This window comes from Haematobia irritans, chromosome 3 (genome assembly GCF_050003625.1).
Source record: "Haematobia irritans isolate KBUSLIRL chromosome 3, ASM5000362v1, whole genome shotgun sequence".
NCBI lineage: Eukaryota > Metazoa > Arthropoda > Insecta > Diptera > Muscidae > Haematobia > Haematobia irritans.
In genome coordinates, this window is record NC_134399.1 from 131,494,417 (window position 1) to 131,518,071 (window position 23,655).

Here is a 23,655-nt window from a genome sequence, read left to right on the forward strand (position 1 = left end):
AAATATCATTTCTTTAGAAAATTTTGTAAAAATTTTATTTTTATAGAACATTTTGTCAACACTTTATTTCTATGGAAAATTTTGCCAAAATTTTATTCTTATAGAAAATTTTGTCAAAATTTTATTCCTATAGAAAATTTTGTCAAAATTTTATTTGTACAGAAAATTTTGTCAAAATTTTATTTGTATAGAAAATTTTGTCAAAATTTTATTTCTATAGAAAATTTTGTCAAAATTTTATTTCTATCGAAAATTTTGTCAAAATTTTATTTCTATGGAAAATTTTGTCAAAATTTTATACTTTTTCTTTAGAAAATTTTGCCAAAATTTTATTCCTGTACAAAATTTTGTCAAAATTTTATTTCTATAGAAAATTTTTTAAAAATATTATTTGTTTAAAAAATGTTGTCAAAATTTTATTTCTATAGAAAAATTTGTTAAAACTTTATTTCTATAGAAAATTTTGTAAAAATTTTATTTTTATAGAACATTTTGTCAACATTTTATTTCTATGGAAAATTTTGTCAAAATTTTATTCTTATAGAAAATTTTGTCAAAATGTCATTCCTATAGAAAATTTTGTCAAAATTTTATTTGTATAGAACATTTTGTAAAAATTTTATTTGTATAGAAAATTTTGTCAAAATTTTATTTGTATAGAAAATTTTGTCAAAATTTTATTTCTATAGAAAATTTTGTCAAAATTTTATTTCTATCGAAAATTTTGTAAAAATTTTATTTCTATGGAAAATTTTGTCAAAATTTTATTTCTATAGAAAATTTTGTCAAAATTTTATATTTTTTCTTTAGAAAATTTTGCCAAAATTTTATTCCTGTACAAAATTTTGTCAAAATTTTATTTCTATAGAAATTTTTTTTAAAATATTATTTGTTTAGAAAATGTTGTCAAAATTTTATTCCTGTGGAAAATTTTGTCAAAATTTTATTTCATTCGTTTTGTTTTGTTATTGTTGGTTTTTGTTCTTTAATCATTGTTGTTGTTGTTTTTTTTTTTTTTGATTTCAGCTTAAAACCATACATTGACTAAATTTATTTCGGCATAAGCCGGCTATCAATGTAAACTCTTTTTTCGGAAGGTTCAAGTGTGGTTCATTGTTGGGTTTAATGAGCTGCCTGAATTTATTCTGATAATTGATTGATAGTTTTGCTGCAAGTAGAGGATGCTGATGAGGAATGTGGTAATTCCGAAACGTGCGTCCATCCAACCATCTTGCGGTCTATAGGGCTCTGCCCAAATAAATTTGACAAACATTCTTTTCCTCTGTTGGTTAAGCTACATTTGTAGTTTAGCCAATGTATGGTTTTAAGCTGAGATCACAAAAAAAAACAACAACAACAAAATTTTATTTCTATAGAAAATTGTGATAAAATTTTATTTCTATAGAAAATTTTTATTTCTGTAGAACATTTTGTCAAAATTTCTTTTCCATAGAAAATTTTGTCAATAATTTATTCTTGTAGAAAATTTTGTTAAAATATTATTTTAGAAAATTTTGTCAAACTTTTATTTCCATAGAAAATTTTGTCAAAATTTAATTTCTATAGAAAATTTTGTCACAATTTTATATCTATAGAAAATTTTGTCACAATTTTATATCTATAGAAAATTTTGTCAAAATTTTATTTCTATGGAAAATTTTATCAAAATTTTATTTCTACAGAAAATGTTGTCAAAATTTTATTTCTATAGAAAATTTTGTCAAAATTTTATTTCTATAGAAAATTTTGTCAAAATCTTTTTTCTATAGAAAATGTTGTCAACATTTTATTCTGGTAGATATTTTTGTCAAAATTTTATTTTTATAGAAAAATCTGTCAACATTTTATTTCTATGGAAAGTTTTGTCAACATTTTATTTCTATGGAAAATTTTGTCAAAATTTTATTTCTATAAAATTTTTTTTTAAAATTTTTATTTCTGTAGAACATTTTGTCAAAATTTCTTTTCCATAGAAAATTTTGTCAATAATTTATTTTTGTAGAAAATTTTGTTAAAATATTATTTTAGAAAATTTTGTCAAACTTTTATTTCTATAGAAAATTTTGTCAAAATTTTATTTCTATAGAAAATTTTGTCAAAATTTAATTTCTATAGAAAATTTTGTCAAAATTTTATATCTATAGAAAATTTTGTCAAAATTTTATTTCTATGGAAAATTTTATCAAAATTTTATTTCTACAGAAAATGTTGTCAAAATTTTATTTCTATAAAAAAGATTGTCAAAATCTTTTTTCTATAGAAAATTTTGTCAAAATCTTTTTTCTATAGAAAATGTTGTCAACATTTTATTCTGGTAGATATTTTTGTCAAAATTTTATTTTTATAGAAAAATTTGTCAACATTTTATTTCTATGGAAAGTTTTGTCAACATTTTATTTCTATGGAAAATTTTTCAAAATTTTATTTCTATGGAAAAATTTTGTAAAAATTTTATTTTGTCAACATTTTATTTCTATGGAAAATTTTGTCAAAATTTTATTTCTATAAAAAATTGTCAAAATCTTTTTTCTATAGAAAATTTTGTCAAAATCTTTTTTCTATAGAAATTTTTGTCAAAATTTTATTCTGGTAGAAAAATTTGTCAAAATTTTATTCCTGTAGAATATTTTGTTAAAATATTATTTCTTTAGAAAATTTTGTAAACATTTTATTTCTGTAGAAAGTTTTGTCAAAACTTTATTTCTATAGAAAATTTTGCCAAATACTATTTCTATAAAATATTTTATCAAAAGTCTATTTCTATTGAATATTTTGTCAAAATTCTATTTCTATAGAAAATTTAATAAGTACTTCTTAGTTGAAGAGGAATATCCACACCATGAAGAATTCTACCAATCCACCTAACAGTAAAAAGTATACCATTTTTGATAGCATTCTACAAACTGTGGCAACAGTGATAGCGATAGTTATACCTTGTCAAGTCATATAAGGATACTCACAACTTTACAATCACTCGTAGAATCTTTAACAATTTCCGTTTTATTTACACTGTACTCAACAATAGCACACATGCTGGTAGGCTGCGTTGAGATATGTTCATATTCATTAATTGAAGCAAATAATTGAGGTAACCAGAGGCGCATGGTATTCAATCTAAAAAGGGAGAAAAATTATAAAAATCATTCTAAAATTCATTGGAAACATAATACCCCAATAAAACAAAGAATTGCATTAAGCAAACTACAAAACATAAACCTATGTGGGACTTTGAACACAACAGCCTAAAAGTGTTGGTATGTTTTTCAAACACGGGTTTATCAGTTTCCTCGCAATGCTCTCGGTTTCCATTATACATATCCTTCAAGGTAGACTCAATTGTTGAAATTGTCTGTGTAATCGGCTTATCCTTTTGTTGGGTTTCTTCTATTAATTTTTTTATCTGAAAAAAAAAAAAACAATATTTTTTAATAGAAATATCACTCTGCATTTTCTGGTGTGGTTTTCGATTATAATTAAGTTCAGGGCAGGATTTCCAATCATATTTTTGATTGGAATTATTTTTGCTTATTTAATCAAAATGATAATTAGGATATTTAATATTTTAATCAATTTGATTAAAAAGTTAATTGTGTCAGTTAATTTTTTAATTGCTTAAATTTTGGTTATGTATTTTTGTTTTCTGTGTATGTTAGACATTAAAGAAATAGGCATTTCCTCCTCCTTAAAGAATGATCAAATAACCCAAGATAATTTAGTTCACAGAAAAAAATATCACGAAAATTTTTCTAATTAAAGTCTTAATTGAGTTTTAACAAGTATATACGGCCGTAAGTTCGGCCTGGCCGAATCTTATGTACCCTCCACCATGGATTGCGTAGAAATTTCTATGAAAGACTGTCATCCACAATCGAATTACTTGGGTTGCGGTAACACTTGACGATGGCAAGGTATCTTAAAACTCCATAACACCGTCTTCTCAATATAAAAATAAAATGTTGACAAAATTTTCTATGGAAATAAAATTTTGACAAAATTCTCTATAGAAATAAAATCTTGACAAAATTTTGTATAATAATAAAATTTTGACAAAATTTTCTATAGAAATAAAATTTTGACAAAATTTTCTATAGAAATAAAATCTTAACAAAATTTTGTAAGTAATAAAATTTTGACAAAATTTTCTATAGAAATAAAATTTTGACAAAATTTTCTAAAGAAATAAAATTTTGACAAAATTTTCTATAGAAATAAAATTTTGACAAAATTTTCCATAGAAATAAAATTTTGACAAAATTTTCCATAGAAATAAAATTTTGGCAAAATTTTCTATAGAAATAAAATTTTAACAAAATTATGTATAGTAATAAAATTTTGAAAAAATTTTCTATAGCAATAAAATGTTGACAACATTTTCTATAGTAATAAAATTTTGACAAAATTTTCCATAGTAATAAAATTTTGACAATATTTTCTATAGTAATAAAACTTTGGTAGATTATTTTTGGGGATCGGCTATATATAACTATAGGCCGATATGGACCAATTTTGGCATGGTTGTTAGCAGCCATATACTAGCGCAATGTACCAAATTTCAATCGGATCGGATGAATGTTGCTCCTCCAAGAGCTCCGGAGGTTAAATCTGGGGATCGGATTATATGGGGCCAATATATAATTATGAACCGATATGGACCAATTCCTGCATGGTTGTTAGAGACCATATACTAACACCATGTGCAAAATTTCAGCCGGATCGGATGAATTTTGCTCATCCATGAGGCTCCGGAGGTCAAATCTGGGGATCGGATTATATGGGGCCAATATATAATTATGAACCGATATGGACCAATTCCTGCATGGTTGTTAGAGACCATATACTAACACCACGTACCAAATTTCAACTGAATCAGATGAATTTTGGTCTTCCAAGAGGCTCCGGAGGTCAAATCTGGAGATCGGTTTATATGGCGGCTATATGTAATTATGGACCGATGTGGACCAATTTTTGCATGGTTGTTAGAGGCCATATACTAACACCATGTACCGGATCGGATGAAATGTGCTTCTCTTAGAGGCTCCGCAAGCCAAATCGGGGGATCGGTTTATATGGGGACTATATATAATTATGGACCGATGTGGACCAATTTTTGCATGGTTGTTAGAGACCATTGGTACAACACTATGTACCAAATTTCAACCGGAATGAATGAATTTTGATCCTCCAAGAGGCTCCGCAAGCCATATCTGAGCGTCGGTTTATATGGGGGGCTATACGTAAAAGTGGTCCGATATGGCCCATTTGCAATACCATCCGACCTACATTAATAACAACTACTTGTGCCAAGTTTCAAGTCGATAGCTTGTTCGGAAGTTAGTGTCATTTCAACAGACGGACGGACGGACATGCCATCCTATGGTGGAGGGTATACAAATATTCAATTAAAAATTTAATTGATTACATTTTTTTTTAATTGAAACAAAAATCAATTACAAAAATTAATAGTATCTATTAATTTTTTAATCGGATCAATTAATTTTTTAATTAACTTTCAATTAATTTTTTAATTGATACTATCATTACTGAGATTGAAGACATTTCAATTAAAAATTAATTGACTCAATTAATTTCGTGATTGAAGACAAAAAAATATTTTTTGTGTGTTACAATTTGGTTTCCAAAACAAGATATATTTTTTTCACACACACAAAGAAAAATACTTTCCTTCGCATGGAAATTTTAGGCAAACGTTATTCTAAATTGTTTTCTTTAAGTGCAAATAAGCCTAAATATTTTTCTCTAATCTTGTTTATTTGCAATTAAAGAAAAAATTCTAGTGGCATTTTCTGATGAGTTTTTCGATTATAATTAAATTTCCAGGAAGGTTTTCCAGTTATATTTTTGATTGGAAACATTTTTGGTAATTTAAAAAAAATTTCCGGGCAGTGATAAATAATATTTTAATAAATTTGATTGAAAAGTTATATTATATGTAGCGGAAGTGCCTTATTTTTTAGCATAACCGTATATCTCGAAAAGTTGAGCTGATAGAAAAAAAAAAAACAAGTGCAGATTTGGATTCAGCGTCTCAAATAACCTTAAAAACAATATTCAGTTCTTAATCAACGGAACCATTATTCCCTTGTATTATTATTAAAAATATTTTATTTTTATACCCTCCACCATAGGATGGGGGGTATATTAACTTTGTCATTCCGTTTGTAACACATCGAAATATTGCTCTAAGACCCCATAAAGTATATATATATATATATATATATATATATATATATATATTCTGGGTCGTGGTGAAATTCTGAGTCGATCTGAGCATGTCCGTCCGTCCGTCCGTCCGTCTGTTGAAATCACGCTAACTTCCGAACGAAACAAGCTATCGACTTGAAACTTGGCACAATTAGTTGTTATTGATGTAGGTCGGATGGCATTGCAAATGGGCCATATCGGTCCACTTTTACGTATAGCCCCCATATAAACGGGCCCCCAAATTTGGCTTGCGAGGCCTCTAAGAGAAGCAAATTTCATCCGATCTGGCTGAAATTTGGTACATGGTGTTAGTATATGGTCTCTAACAACGATGCAAAAATTGGTCCACATCGGTCCATAATTATATGTAGCCCCCATATAAACCGATCCCCCGATTTGGCTTGCGAGGCCTCTGAGAGAAGCAAATTTCATTCGATCCGGCTGAAATTTGGTACATGGTATTAGTATTTAGTCTCTAAGAACCATGCAAAAATTGGTCCATATCGGTCCATAATTATATATAGCCCCCATATAAACCGATCACCAGATTTGACCTCCGGAGCCTCTTGGAAGACCAAAATTCATCTGATTCAGTTGAAATTTGGTACGAGGTGTTAATATATGGCCTCAAACTCCCATGCAAAAATTGGTCGGTATTGGTCCATAAGTATATATAGGCCCCATATAAACCGATCCCCAGATTTGACCTCCAGAGCCCCCTTGGAAGAGCAAAATTCTTCCCATTCGGTTGAAATATGGTACGTGATGTTAGTATATGGTATCCAACAACCATGCAAGAATTGGTTCCTATCAGCCCATAATTATATATAGCTCCCATATAAACCGATCCCCAGATTTGACCTCCGGTGCCTTTTGGAGAAGCAAAATTCATCCGATCTGCTTGAAGGAGGAGCAAATTTCATCCGAGTGAGTTGAAATTTGGTACATTGTGCTGGTATATGGTCGTTAACAACCATGCGTAACTAGATCCATATCGGTCTATAGTTATATATATATCCCTCAGATAAATCGATTTCCAATCACACAAAAATTGGTCCATATCAAGTTCATAATTGTATATAGCCCACGTATAAGCGACCCCCATATTTCAATTCTGGATCTCTACGTACCGTGCAAAAAGTCCATATCGATTAGTAATTATTTGTGGACTTAACTATACATAACTTTTTTGTCTAATATATACCACGTATGGACTAACACACAATTTAGAAAACGATGTTAAGAAGTTTTAAGATACCACAACCAAAGTAATTCGATTGTGAATGACAGTCTTTCGTAGAAGTTTCTACGCAATCCATGCATGGTGGAGGGTACATAAGAGTCGGCCTGGCCGAACTTACGGCCGTATAAACTTGTTTTTTTTTAATTACCATAAAAGTTTCTTTTGGCTTTCCCGAATTTAAGGCATACATCATTTTAAAAGTTTTCATTGCCTCAGAATTTCTACCTTGGGACATGAGAAATTTTGGACTCTCTGGGAAAAAGGAAAAAAGTAAAGCAGCCAATAAACTTGGTATAGCACTGATCGCCAGGAATACTTTCCAAGGGACATCTAATAATGAAACATAAAAAAAGAAATTTGTTAAAAATTTATTAAATGATTGGAACGATATAGTAAATTGCTTCAAAGTGAGTTATATAAATATTTTCCCGTACGTACACACAAAGAAAAAAAATACTTTTCCACCAAACGAAATTTTAGCCAAACAATTTTATTTTAACTAAATACAGTGAAACCTCTTAAACTTGGACACTCTGAAAACTGGACACCTCCTAAACATGGACAGTTGTGTGAGGATGTTTGCTATATTAGTACATTAAAATTAACCTCTCATACATGGACACCTCGCAAAGGTGGACAAAATTTTTGGCGACCGTGGGTGTCCACCTTTCAGAGGTTTCACTATATATTGTTAGTGGTATATTGAGTTCCTCATTGTCAATGTTTTTGACTTTAAAAATTTGATTAGGACGTTTTCTTTGCTATTTACACTGAAGGCATAGTTTTCTTTTCTAAGAAACGAAATTTCTTTTGGATTTAAAATATTTACATTAGGGTCCAAATAAACCAGATTAGAATCAATAATTGCTATGCTTGTAATTAATTCGATTTTATATGCTCATAAAGAAAAATATTAATACTTTTTAACAAGAGCGAATTTCGTTTGTCAATAATTTTATTTGAGAGAAAAGTATTTATCCTCTTTGCTCTAAAGTAACTTTAAGTTTTACACTGAAATAAGAGTTTTCTTTACTGTGGAACGAAATTTTAGACAAGCGAAGTTTTCGTTTGACGTAACAAAAAAAAATTCTTTAAAGGCAATTAAAAAAGTTTAGAGACAAACGTTGATTCACTTATCACAAATTCGGGGTTTTCCGCTAAAGGGTGATACGGTCAAAATTTGGTCAAGGGAAAACGCGTGTAAATCGGTGAAATCGTTTATTTAAAAAATCAAATTAAATTTCTTTTTCAAATTCAATTAGTATAAAATTCAGGAAAAATATTCAGTTAGGCTTTCGCTTTTCCAAATCCGAATTGCCGCTTGACATCTGCCATCAGATTTTGTACAGCCACCTTGTCCACCTTCTGCGCCGCAGAAAGCCAGTTTGCCTTGAACTGCTGCTCGTCCTTAGCAGTTTTTTGGTCTTCTTTAGGTTCCGCTTGACAATAACCCAGTATTTCTCAATTGGGCGGAGCTCTGGCGTGTTGGGAGGGTTCTTGTCCTTGGGAACCACCTGCACGTTGTTGGCGGCGTACCACTCCATGGCCTTTTTACCGTAATGGCAAGATGCCAAAACCGGCCAAAACAGTACGGAACAACCGTGTTTCTTCAGGAAAGGCAGCAGACGTTTATTCAAACACTCTTTCACGTAAATTTCTTGGTTGACAGTCCCGGAAGCTATGAAAATGCTGCTTTTCAAGCCACAGTTACAGATGGCTTGCCAAACCAGATATTTCTTTGCGAACTTTGACAGTTTTATGTGCTTGAAAATATCTGCCACCTTTCCCCTTCCTTTTGCCGTATAAAACTCCTGTCCCGGAAGCTGCTTGTAGTCGGCTTTGACGTAGGTTTCGTCGTCAATTACCACACAGTCAAACTTCGACAGCATCGTCGTGTACAGCCTCCGGGATCGCGCTTTAGCCGTCGTATTTTGTTTATCATCGCGATTTGGAGTCACTACCTTCTTGTAAGTCGATAGTCCGGCTCGTTTTTTGGCTCGATGCACGGTTGTAGACGATACACCCAGCTTATTTGCGGCATCTCGGAGAGAGAGGTTAATGTTTCGCTTGAAACTACCGGCAACTCTCTTTGTCGTCTCAGCGGCTTCCGGTTTTCGATTTCCCCCCGATCCAGACTTCCTGGCTGTCGACAAACGTTCCCCAAACACTGAAGAGTGAATTGCAAAATCAAAATAGGAGCAACATTCTACACACACACCTTTAAAATGAGGGGTGTTCAGGTTTTTTAAATGCAAAATTGAAAGAAATACGTCAAGTTTATATTGACCAAATTTTGGCCGTATCACCCTTTATAACAAATTAAATGGCAATTTCGTTTGTCTAAATTTCATTCAGGAGGAGAAGTATTTTTTTCTTTGGGTGTATAAAGAATTTAATTTCTTTGTGAGTAGTTTAAACTTACAATTCATCTGGAATATTTGAAAACTCCAATCGTTGGGTAAAATTGAAAGAGCCAATACCGGTAAAATTATGTTTGAAATCGAAAACATAATTCCAACAATCATCATTATTTGGGAACGATGGTTGGCACCATGGAATTCTGATAAATAAGACATTAAAATTGCAAAAGGACCGCTGACACTATTAAAGAGAAGAGATATTCATTAATTACTTAAAAATTACAACGACAATGTTCACACTACACCTTATATACTATGTCAGACTATTCCATATTTGTATGATTTTAAAACTAGTGAATACTGGCGAAAGTTCGGATAGGCTGAACCTTAAGCACCTTCACTGAAAGAAGAATTTTCTTTTCTGGGGAACGAAATTTCAAACAAGCTAAATTTTCTTTTGACGCTAAAAAATTTTCTTTAGAGACAAATAAAATAGATTACAGACAATCGTTGAATCATTTATTAAAAAATCGAATTTATCTGCCCTACAAGAAAATACTTTATAAGAAATGGGAATGTCGTTTGTCTAAATTTTCGTTCCTGAGGAAAGTATTTTTTCTTTGGATGTTCCACCATGGATTGCATACAAAGTTATACTAAAGACATGTCATCCACAATGGAATTACTTGGGTTGTGGTAACAGGTATCGATGGTAAGGTATATTAAACCTTCTTTACATTGCCTTCTAAATTGTATGCTAGTCCATATGGAGTCTATGGTACACCCAAAGAAAAAATACTTTCCTCAGGAACGAAATTTTAGACAAACGAAATTCTCTTTTGTTATAAAATATTTTCTTAAGGAGCAAGTAAACCCGAAAATGTGACAAGAGTTGCAACGATTTAATTTAATGATTTTTATTTAATTCAATAGAAAATTATTTAGCACCAAAAGAAAACTTAGTCTAAAATTTCGTTCCTCACAAAAGAAAACTCTTCTTTCAGTGTAAAAAAGGCAGAATAAAAACCTATGAAAGACTCTTCACTTTTTTTATACGAGTATATGGGAGTCTATAAACAATTATGAACCTATGTTATATGAGATAATTTTCGCTTGGTAATTAGAAGGTCAAATTTTAACCGGATCAAATGAAATTTATTCCGTCATGATGCTACCAAAGTTATTAACCCAGTAGATGTATATTTTATGGGGTCTGAGATAGGGTTGCCACAATTGGTAGAATTCTACCAAAAATGGTAGATTTTTTCCTGTTTGGTACACCGAAAAAAAGTGAACTGTTTTATAGGAAGAATGAACTACCACGCACGAAAATTGAACTAAATTTTACTCCACATTTTGAGATTTCCACAAAGCGTTGTTAAAGCCAGGACATTTTAATGCCCTGTTGTACTTTTTAACTGCAGTTCACGAAATTACATCATCTCATAGAAGAATAAATTAACTAAAAGTAAAGAAGACAAGTATATAAAGCAGTAAATTCGGCCGGGCCGAATTTTAAATACCCACCACCATGAATCAAGTATAATAGTTTACTATGAAAACTCTTCGTCGTAGTGGGTTACTTGATAATATATAGAATTGTAGGGGGTTTGATGACAAATCTTCTCCCAAACGAGCCAGCTCCCGAAGACAAACTTTAAAGATTCTACCTATGAAGACCAGATAAGATTCTGGATTTATGAGAACCAATTTTGTTAGAGTTTTAGAGAAAATATAAACATATCGTGTATATGTTGAAATTACGCCTGGATTTAAAATCTTAAATCTGTAGATTTTTCCGCATTTATTTAAATACGATGAGTAAAATCTGGAACTTTTACTTTCAGTTTGAAGCAATTTTCATGATCAGTGCGTCTGCTATACCCTGAAAGAAGTGTATTCTGTTTTGAGAAACGTAATTTTAGACAAGCAAAGTTTTCTTTTGACACAAATTTTAGAGACAATCGTTGAATAAACGAAAACACTTAATAAGAACAAGAAATTTCGTTTGTCTAAAATGTTATTATAGATTACTAATTTCCAACAAATCGGATAAAAACTACGGATTCTAGAAGCCCAAGAAATAAAGCCGGGAGATATGGGTGTATATGGGGGCTATACCAAAACATGGACCGATAGGCACCATTTGCTACTCACATATTTGTGATCTTAAAATATTTCCAGATTTTCAATTTCAAACAAATCGGCCAGAAAATATAGTCTCTAGACGCCCAAGAAATAAAAATCGAGAGATCAGTCTATATGGGGGTTATACCAAAATATGGACCGATATACCTCAATTTCGGCACTCTTATTTGTAATCTAAAAATACCTCTAGATTTCGAATTTCAGGCAAGTCATGTAATAAATACAGTTTATTATAGCTCAAGAATTTCAGGCAAAGCGGATGGTAAATATAGTTTCTAGAAGCCCAAGAAGCAAAATCGGGAAATCAGTCTCTATGGGGGCTATATCAAAACATGGACCGATGAGCACCATTTTCGGCACACCTTTTTATGGTCCTCAAATACCTCTAGATTTCCAATTTCAGGCAAATCGGATGGTAAATATAGTTTCTAGAAGCCCTAAAAGCAAAATCGGGCTATCGGTCTATATGGGGGCTATACCACAACATGGACCGATGAGCACCATTTTCGGCACACCTTTTTATGGTCCTCAAATATCTCTATATTTCCAATTTCAGGAAAATTGGATAAAAACTACGGTTTTTATAGGCCCAAGACTCCAAATCGGGAGGTTGGTTTATATGGGGGCTATATCAAAACATGGACCGATACGAACGATTTTCGACACACCTCCTTATGGTCCTAAAATACCTCTAGATTTTCAATTTCAGACAAATCGGATAGAAAATACTGTTTCTAGACGCCTAAGAAGCAAAATCGGGAGATCGGTCTATATGGGGGCTATACTAAAACATGGACCGATACGGACCATTTTCGACACACCCCTTTATGGTTCCAAAATACCTCTAGATTTCCAATTTCAGGCAAATCTGCTAAAAACTACGGTTTTTATAGGCCCAAGACCCCAAATCGGGAGGTCGGTTTATATGGGGACTATATCAAAACTTGGACCGATATAGCCCATATTCGAACTTGACCTGCCTGCAAACAAAAAACTAATCTGTGCCAAATTTCGGGACGATAGCGCCATTATTGAAGGCTGTAGCGTGATTACAACAGACAGACAGACGGACATGCTTATATCGTCTTAGAATTTCTCCCTGATCAAGAATATATATACTTTATATAGTCGGAAATCGATATTTCGGTGTGTTACAAACGGAATGACAAACTTATTATACCCCCGTCGCCATTTTATGGTGGTGGGTATAAAAATCATTGGCGCCAAATCATGACCATTTTAACCATAACATACAGTAGTTCATTCTTACTATTTTTGGGAATCGTATGAAAATTGTCATTTGTTTTAGTTCATATTGATCTTATGCGTACGGTTATTGAACTTTATACTCACGTTTAGTTCATAAAATTTTTGAGACATACTTAAAAAAAGTAAGATTTCATTAAGTTGTGGCAAATTTCTATAAAAATAATAAAATTTTCCTACAAGCATATAATTTTTTTCCAATAAAAATAAGTTAAATTCAGCGTTAGTTTAACTACGGAAATTTTTTTCTGTGTAGATTGGTGGAATTCTTCAAGCTTTGGTAGATTTTGCCAAATATTCCTCTGCTACTAACGGCCATTTGCATGTCGCTCCGTGAGGCTTTAACTGCCTGTTAACAGAAATTAAATTGCAAATAGCTTCTCTCCCGTTAACTTTAAATGAAAAATCTTCAACAGTTAAGTTCCTAACTGGCATATGGAATATATAGGGAAAATGACAGATATGTTCATAGAGCGGTTTAAAAGTTCGTTAGCTAACGTAGCACTAACGGAGCTTCATGAAAATGGGGGTAAGAGGTACTTCAATTTTCTATAGCAATAAATTTTCTACTGAAACAAAATTTTGACCAAATCTTCTATAGAAACAATTTTAATATTTTTTTTATAGATATACAATTTTAACAAAATTTTCTGTAAAAATAAATTTTTCTACAGAAATAAAGTTTTGACAAACTTTTTTTGCAGAAATAAAATTTTACAAAATTTTCTATAAAAATAAAATTTAAAAATTTTTTTTTGGATATAAAATTTTGACAATTTCTATTCTATTGAAAAAAATTTTCTACTGAAATAAAATTTTGACAATTTTTTTTTGTAGAAATAGAAAAAATTTCTATAGTTTTTTCTACAGAAATAAAATTTTAACAAAATTTTCTATAGAAATAAAATTTTAACAAAATTTTTTTAAGAAATAAAATTTTAACAAATTTTTCTACACAAATAAAATTTTGACAAAATTTTCTATAGAAATAAAATTTTGACAAAATTTTCTACAGAAATAAAATTTTAACAGAATTTTCTATAGAAGTAAAATTTTAACAAAATTTTCTATAGAAATAAAATTTTATTTGTTGTTTTGATTTAAGTTTAAAACCATTGTGTTGGATCAACTACAAGAGTAGCTTAACCAAGAGAGGAAATAATGTTTGTCAAACTTATTTGGGCAAAGCCATTGTTAAAATTTTATTACTATAGAAAAATTTGTTAAAATTTTATTTCAATCCTCTGTTGGTTAAGGTACTTTTGTAGTTAAGTCAACACAAGGGTTTTATGCTTAGATCAAAACAACAAATACGATTGAAAAACAAAACAAAATAAAATTTTAACAGAATTTTCAATAGAAATGAAATTTTAACAAAATTTTCTATAGAAATAAAATTTTAACAAACATTTCTATAGAAATAAAATTTTAACAAAATTTTCTAAAGAAATAAAATTTTAATAAAAATTTTTATACAAATAAAATTTTAACAAATTTTATTATAGAAATAAAATTGTAATAAAAGTTTTTATAGAAAAAAATTACCAAATTTTCTATAGAAATACTGAATGCGTGGCATAAAAGTAGAAAAGAAATAAAAAGGCACTGGTTTAGAAGTTGAACCAAAATATTTGGGCTTTATTTAATCAATTATTGTTCGTCAAACAATATTTACCTTCGTAGAAGCGAGAGAGTCTCAAAAGAGAATGACAAAAAGCTTGGATGCCGAAAGGCGGGGGTTGATGACATTTGACGTTAGAAAATGTCCTCATTTTCGTACCGAAAGGCAAAAAAGGTATAGACAAATCCTAACGGCGGGATTACACTTGAAAATGATTATATGATTTAACAAAAGCTAAGAAAACGGCATTTGAACTTAAACATTGCCGCCCGCCTTGCAACATCCTGCCATGTTGCAAAATTTAAAGTAATATTAATTATATGTTCAATTTAAATAATGAAAGTATACAGAATGTACATTTCAGTTAATAAAAAAAGGAGCATTTTATTTTAGTTCAATTCTGTTTTTTCTTGTTATGGTTTCCAATTCATGTTTCATTTTTTCAAAAACAAATTCATATTTACAAATGTGCTCGTCAAGCACGCGATCGTAAATGGACTCGTTAAGCCCGATCGATTTTTAAATTTCAAATAAATTTGACTCGGAAGAGCCGGGTGTCGAGGACTCGTTAAGTCGGAAGACAATGGAAGATTGTCTTACACCCAATTATATGTTGCATGGACCCGAAATAACCCACCCAAACATTGTGAGTTGGGCCCATGGGAAACCCGGGCTAGAATATGTTTGTGGCCTCATTATTTTGTGGTAGACCTCTGGACCAAGGACAATCGCTACATGTGAAGCTTGATAAAAATGCGGGTCAGCTAACTGTAGCCCGGCAAAGTGATCCTTTAGGGCAGGATTCACGGACTCCGAAGGAGAAGTTAGGTGGGTCAAATCCACAATTCTTGCCGATACCCCTAATCGTTGCGATGGGTCATGTGATGATGCGACTGAGACCTGACAGAACACTTCTGGACCCACTGCTACAGGACTTAGCCGAAGTTCCTCGGCCAATGACCGACAAATTAAACTAAGACCTGCGCAAGGGTCCAAAAGCGCCCGGACAGGAACTCGCCGATCATTCAACTCTAGCTGAATGACCATTGTCGGCCCGAGCGTAGCAACGGGCTGAATCGCCATTACGGGTCGGGGAGCTGATGAAGTTGACGGCTGATAAGATCGGACAGAAGGGTCAGACGTAATATGCGGACGAATAGAGGATCTACCAGGTTTTGGAGGAACTCCGGATTTTTGTCTGGGAGCAGACTTTGTAGCAGGGCGGGACCGATCAGCGCTATTCTTTGCATGATTATGCAGCATGGTGTGATGGTCACCGTTACAGTGCTTACACCTGTGTAGACTGGGACAGTCACGAACAAAGTGTGTGGCGTCAAGGCAATTACCACAACATTTATGAAGCGCTACGGTACGCAGCCTTCGTTCAATGCGCATCGCCCTGAACTCTTTGCAATCACGTAAGTGATGCTTTGCCTTGCATATGACACATTCTCTTCTGCCACGTTGAATATTCGAACCCTGGTTCTTTCGAACTGGTGCCGAAAGGGGTGGCGAAGCCACAGATAATTCTCCTGGAGGAACTCCAGGAGCCGTCGTCAACGGATTTTTATTGGTGGAAAGGTCGGCCAGAGTGGCAGGATCAGCAGTCGTGCTGATGGTGGATACATCGGCCAGAGGTGCGATGGTTGGATCGATTTCCCGTTCCTCATCAGACATGGGGACGTCGTCCTCAAAATCAGGAAGGGTAGAGGCCATCTTTGCTATGTTTTCCATCTATGAAAATATAGAAAGATTTCGATGACGGAACGGAAAATCAAATTAACAAAATGGTCAGAATGACAAGAAACCGTAGGTCGCCTTACAACTTTCCGTCCTATAGCGATTCGAAACGCGGCCATCAAACCTAAGATTTTCACGCTAGCAAAATCCAGTGAGGACGCGAGTACAACGCGACAGATAGACCTATGTTAACTCCCTAAAAGACAAGGATGTAATCCATTTGAACAAACGACGACCGTTAGTACCCGGATGAACATCGCGAATACGACATAATTTCCACGTAGTGGGGAGTAATAGTTCTCGTCGAGAATGTCGTGGACAAATCAAAAGTAGCATGTAAAGTTACCGCTTTCGTAGAAAAGCAGACAGTTTTGTAAATATAACCGTGATAAATAGCGTACTATAGGACAAGCTCAAACTCATGGCGTGTATTGCCCCTTGACCCAGGCGCATTACCCAAATTATGGTACCCCGTCAATACGTCGTCAACGTACATGCACCTCCGTAGGACGTATGCATAAAGAGGAAACTCATTCTCCGTGCCGTCAGCCAATGGTAAAATATGTCAAAGTCACTGTTTAATTAAATAAAAAGTCCTGGATAGTATTTGCAGAGAATATCGTAGTTGTATTCAATGATGAAAAATCTAGAACGGGTCAACATATATATGTCTGTATACATCTGTGTGATATCGCAATTGTATACGAATTTATACAACCTCCACCTCAAAACGAGGAGAAACAAGTCTGATTGTTGAGTCGGACCGACGTGTAAAAATGTCATTCAAGGCAGTGAAAACCAATCGAAGTTAAATTGTCTTCTCCTCATTCGTAGGCGTAACCTAAACTGGCCCCATATGGTATAACCATATATACCCCCGGACAAAGTCGTGGTGAATCGTCTTAATTCATGGTTTTCACAAGAAGAATGCCTCATTTCGAAGAAAGTGTGTCAGGCAACCCGTCCTTGATTTCTGATTTGTCCGGAGAAATAAGTTTTGAGATGAAGAGTATCTTCACTCAGAATCCCGTCGGTTTGTCTTTTCATAATTTTACCCGCAAAGCTTATCTGAATCAGATAAGAGAGGACGTCGGGGAAGCTCTTCTAGTTCCCAAAGTGCGGAGACGTGTCTCGTCAAGACTAGTTCCCTCGGAGAGGTCCACAGTAGTCGTGTAGACTGAAATATTCGAAGAAGGGATAGGACCCGTGACAACCCAGCCGCAGACTGTGTTTTGCGCTAGTAATGATCCCAAAATATTCGTTCTCGTACCGTCCAACAAAATTTTCGGATAAAGATCCGCGCCTAACAGAAGGTCAACAGGACGACAAACAAATAAATTGGGGTCAGCCAAACGTAGATTTGGCATGCTAGACACAATGTCACGATTTAGAGAAAAAGATGGCAGGTTGCCGGAAATGTTCGGGAGAACGTACGCTGTAGTCTCCAGTAGGAGCGACTCGTCTAGTGGGGTACCAATGCAAAGTGAACAAAGTTCTCTCGACGTGATCGAAACACTTTGATTCACACCAGAAATTGTAGCCGAAGTCGAAGACGTACTCAGTCCAAGTCGGTTCCGCAATCCTTCCGTAATAAAGGATGATTCCGAAGCGGGATCTATTAAGGCCCTAGCAGAATACGTGATACCCTGGTGAACGATATTCACCATTGCAGTCCCTAATAATACATTTCCAGTACGTGAAGTATGGAATACCTGTCTACTCGACGACCCAGAAACAATGCCAGTCGACGTAGAAGGTTGATCGGCATCCGGTGATGCCACTTCGGTATTTCGCGTAGCCGGTGCGGAAACGACCGGAGTAGTCCTAGGGCTATTCGACATATCACTATGCAAAAGAGTGTGGTGTCTTCTACCACATCTACCGCAATCATATGCGCTGGGACAATCATTTGTCACATGTCTGCGTGACAGACAATTCATACAACACTGATGGCGCTTAATCACATTCATCCTCTCAGGAACTGAAAGATTATGAAATCTAGAACACGTTCTGAGGTGATGATGTCGTCGACAGAGAACGCATAATCTGTCAGGAGAGGATTGGGAGGAAGGAGGCGTACTTGATGGGGAACGAGTCGTTTTCGCATTCGTGAAATGCGAGCGAATTCTTTTGTTGGCCGGAGGCCTGGCGTCAATGCCGCGGATATCGCGAAGACATGTCAATGTCTGGATTCTTTCCGTGAGAAAGAAGTCCAAATCTGACCAAGAAGACAAAGCAGACTTGTCCTTAATACTCTGCTCCCAAAGTGTAACAGTACATTTCGGCAACCTCTGAAGGCATAAAAAGACGAGGATGGGATCCCAATCGTCAGTGGCCACATCGTAGATGGACATTGTCGAAATGCATGTCGAGATACCACGTTGTAGTTTCTTCAGTCCTGAACTGGTCTCAGACTCCAAGACTGGCAAATCAAATAATAATTTGAGTTGGTGGTTCACCAAGAGGCGGGTATTATCATAAGTACCCTTTAGCGCCTTCCACGCAAGAGCGAAGCTTCTATGCGTGAGCGGAAATTTCGAAACCACATCGCGAGCTTCACCACTGGTTTTCTTGAGTAAATGACACAATTTTTCAATATCGCTAAGTCGGCTATTGTTAATGTATACCGCTGTGAAGAAATCTCTAAATGTCGGCCAATTGAGAAAATCGCCGTCAAAAACATCTATATCACAAGGCGGCAGATTGAGACTGTGGGAGGAACTATTGTCTCCCCTAGAGCTAACGGAAGAACTGTGTGAGTCATCGGACCTATGAGAAACATTCAAAAGTAATGTTTGGTCCTCCAACCGAGACGATTTAGCAGAATGCTTAGATGGTGCACGTAGTTCCTCCAATTTACGTTGAATCGACTCCATGACATTCAGATAACAATTATAAGCCACGTCATATTTGCTGTCAGCAGCGGCGACTGCCTCGGTTGCGTTGCTCTGTGTGGACACAAAGTCAAGACATTCGTCGAATAAGCTCTTAACTTTTTCCCACAAAGACTTAGCCTCGGAACCATGACATTCTAGTCTATAGGCGGTTAAATCATCGTCTCGCAAACTGTGAAACTTCGTTTCAAATCGGACTACTGCGTCAGTTGCTCTTGTGAAAGCAGTCAGTGGTGTAGTAGTCATTATGACCAAGTACTGTCAAAATTAAAGGGCGAAAAAATTGACACGTGATGTCCAAAACTATCGGAAAGAGTATAAATCGATCCAAAAAGCTACTTCGATTTGTCGTCGAACAAATGAAAACGCAGTTATTCCTCTCAGTGTATGCGAAAGTTGTATCGTCAACACACAATATTTTTCGCAGTGTACCGAAAGTACTAAAAATGTGAGTAAGGTAACGTGATTACCACAACAACACAAAAAATGAGATCAGAAAATTTCTCACAGTGTACGGAGTACAACCAATTTTTTACAGTGTATCGTCGATACACCAATTTCCTCACAGTGTATTGGAAATACCAGCTAAAATTAGCTCTGCAAGGTAAATTATAAGTATTTTAACTTTTTGTAAAAATTGGCGAAAAATTTCTCCAAGTGTATGAAAACACGTAAAGTTTCTTCCAGTGTATCGTAAATACAAGAAACCCTTTTTCGCGTGGCGAAATATATGCAAAATCTTTATTTGGAAAATATTACAATATTTTCCCAGTGTACCCTGTGTTCCAAAAGATTTTTGCAAGTGTATCGTGAATACAAAAAATATTTTCAGTGTATCGTAGAATACAAAGAATAATTTTTGCGTGGCGAATTATCGAAAAAATTGAAAACTTTATATATTACGAGAGAGTTTCTCTCAGTGTATATATTATCCAAAATTTCTCCCAGTGTACGTAGATACACAAAATTTGTGCAAGTGTATCGTGAATATCACTTGCCAAATGGAAAAATTACAAGACAATGAAAAGTCGTGAACTATAAATTGTAAAATGTCAACTTGACCGATTGTAGGGTGCACGGACTGTAAGATGCACACTACGAAACAGTAAGGTCCAACAACAACAATAATATATAAATAAAAAAGTTTCGTGGAAACTCAAATATGTCAGTATTACGATAATATAATATATAATAAATACTGTTATTTTATTGTTTGTATCGACCGACCGTAGGGTACACTACCACGTAACACGAACGATAATAGTAAACGACCGATATCCGTAGGAATCAACAATAAATACTTTTCTCAATTGAACCTGCAAAAAATTATTTTTATAATTTCGCGCCGTAAGCGACCCACGCTAATAAACCAACGTGTATGCAGTTCGAACGTATGTTGGATGTAACACCTGTGTGCGTACGTGTGTATAGCAAGTTGAACGGCAACTGTATAACACTTTACTATTGATGCCTATTGGCAAACCAATGCTTACAACCAATGCAATTGTTTTTGTTTTTTCTATGCAGATCGAAGATCAAAAAACCAAAAGAAAAACACAACAATGTATACGCAAACAAATGACAAAATACAGCGAAAATTAAATGCAACTTTGACGTTGAATATTTGGATGAAAACAAAGTGGAATTAAACGCACTTTTCAACACTTTAATGAGAATGTAACCGGGTATTAAAGACCGACGGATAATTTAATTTTTTCTCGTAGAGATTTAATGTACAACCGATATAAAATACGAGTTGTAAAGCGACCGTAGGCGAGTGTTTATTTCTGTTTTATTTTACACCGAAGGATATGCTCACTTTTTAATTATCACTGAAAGTACATACCTTGGTTGTTGATAATAAAAATATTTGTGTAATAAATTGAAAATGCCTCGTAGAGGATGGTGATCGTCGATCGTTTCTTGTTGTTGTTGTTGATTGGAGTAGCCTTTGCCTTCGAGGAAGAAATAAAAAGAGCGAATTAATTCTTTCCAATTAATATTCGGCTCGAATGGACCAATGAATGCGTGGCATAAAAGTAGAAAAGAAATAAAAAGGCACTGGTTTAGAAGTTGAACCAAAATATTTGGGCTTTATTTAATCAATTATTGTTCGTCAAACAATATTTACCTTCGTAGAAGCGAGAGAGTCTCAAAAGAGAATGACAAAAAGCTTGGATGCCGAAAGGCGGGGGTTGATGACATTTGACGTTAGAAAATGTCCTCATTTTCGTACCGAAAGGCAAAAAAGGTATAGACAAATCCTAACGGCGGGATTACACTTGAAAATGATTATATGATTTAACAAAAGCTAAGAAAACGGCATTTGAACTTAAACAAATACAATTTTAACAAAATTTTCTATAGTAATAACATTTTAACAAAATTTTCTATAGAAATAAAATTTGAACAAATTGTTCTACAGAAATAAGATTTTAACAAATTTTCCCAGAGAAATAAAATTTATATAGACATAAAATTTTGACAACACTTTCTATAGAAATAAAACTTTAACAAAATTTTTTATGGAAGAAAAATTTAACAAAATTTTCTATAGAAATAAAATGTTAACAAAATTTTCCATAGAATTTTTTGTTTACAAAATTTTCTATAGAAATAAAATTTAAAAAAAAAATCTATTGCAATAAAATATTCTACATCAATACTATTTTGACAAAATTTTCTATAGAAATAAAATTTTAACAAAATGTTTTATAGAAATAAAATTTTAACAAAATTTTCTAGAGAAATAGAATTTTAAGAAATTTAATACAGAAATAAAATGTTGGAAAAATCTTCTAAAATATTTTTAATAATAAATTTTTTTATTGAAATACAATTTTAACAAAATTTTCTATAAAAATAAAATTTTTAACAGAAATAAAATTTTGACAAACTATTTTATAGAAATAAAATTTTAACTAAATTTTCTGTGGATATAAAATTTGGACAAAATTTTCTATAGAAATAAAATTTGGACAAAAATTTCGATAGGAATAACATTTTGACAAAATTTTCTCTAGAAATAAAATATTGACAAAATTTTCTATATAAATAAAATTTTGACAAAATTTTCTATAGAAACAAAATCTATAAAACATTTTCTATGGAAAATAAAATTTTTACAAGCTATTTTATAGAAATAAAATTTTAACAAAATTTTCTATAGAAATAAAATTTTAACAAATTTTTCTACAGAAATAAAATTTTGACGAAATTTTCTATAGAAATAAAATGTTAACAAATTTTTATATAGAAAAAAAAATTTTTTTGACAACATTTCTTATAGAAATGAAAATTTGAAAAATGTTCTATAGAAGTAAAATTTTGACAACATTTTACATATTTTTTGCATAGAAATACAATTTTAACAAAATTTTCTACTGAAATAAAATTTTGACAATTTTTTTTGTAGAAATAAAATTTTACAAAATTTTCTATAGAATTTTCTATGGAAATAAAATTTTAACAAAATTTTCTATAGAAATAAAATTTTAACAAATTTTTCTACAGAAATAAAATTTTGAAAAATTTTTCTATTGAAAAAAATTTTCTACAGAAATAAAATTTTGACATTTTTTATAGAAATATAAGTTTGATAAATTTTCCTATAGAAAAAAATGACAAAATTTCTTATAGAAAATGTAGAAAAGTGTTCTCTAGAAATAAAATTTGACAAGTTTTCCTATAGAAAAAAAAAATTTTAAAAAATGTTCTATTGAAATAAAATTTTCTACAGAAATAATATATTGACAAAATTTTCTATAGAAATAAAATTTTAATAAAATGTTTTATAGAAATGAAATTTTAATAAAATGTTTTATAGAAATAAAATTTTAACAAAATTTGCTCTAGAAATAAAATATTGACAACATTTTCTATAGAAATAAAATCTTGACAAAATTTTCTATAGAAATAAAATTTTGACAAAATTTTTTATTGAAATAAAATTTTCTACAGAAATAATGTTTTGAGAAAATTTTTTATAGAGATAAAATTTTAATAAAATGTTTTATAGAAATGAAATTTTAACAAAATTTTCTATAGAAATAAAATTTTAACAAATTTTATTACAGAAATAAAATGTTGAGAAAATCTTCTAAAAATTTTGTAATAATAAATGTTTTTATTGAAATACAATTTTAACAAAATTTTCTATAA

General features: G+C 32.4%; 2 protein-coding genes across 2 annotated transcripts in view; both read right to left on the minus strand.

The window, feature by feature from the left end:
• Nucleotides 1–23,655, minus strand: part of LOC142229627 (uncharacterized) — a 31,033-nt gene that overhangs the window by 3,265 nt on the left and 4,113 nt on the right. The window contains exons 4-7 of the mRNA XM_075300200.1: nucleotides 9,888–10,066; nucleotides 7,614–7,795; nucleotides 3,171–3,400; nucleotides 2,961–3,114 (exon numbers count right to left, since the gene is read on the minus strand). Of these exons, the coding sequence (XP_075156315.1) occupies nucleotides 2,961–3,114; nucleotides 3,171–3,400; nucleotides 7,614–7,795; nucleotides 9,888–10,066 (745 nt within the window). The remainder of the gene's footprint in view (nucleotides 1–2,960; nucleotides 3,115–3,170; nucleotides 3,401–7,613; nucleotides 7,796–9,887; nucleotides 10,067–23,655) is intronic.
• On the minus strand, nucleotides 14,849–21,794 carry LOC142229628 (uncharacterized). The gene is made up of 2 exons (XM_075300202.1): nucleotides 21,341–21,794; nucleotides 14,849–16,594 (listed from the first exon to the last, which is right to left on the minus strand). Exon 2 carries the CDS (start codon nucleotides 16,592–16,594, stop codon nucleotides 15,467–15,469), a length of 1,128 nt encoding a protein of 375 aa, XP_075156317.1. The 5' UTR covers nucleotides 21,341–21,794; the 3' UTR covers nucleotides 14,849–15,466.

Bases quoted from the DNA above. Each gene is read 5' to 3' on its own strand.
- LOC142229628 (XM_075300202.1), bottom strand. From the start codon at position 16,594: ATGGAAAACATAGCAAAGATGGCCTCTACCCTTCCTGATTTTGAGGAC.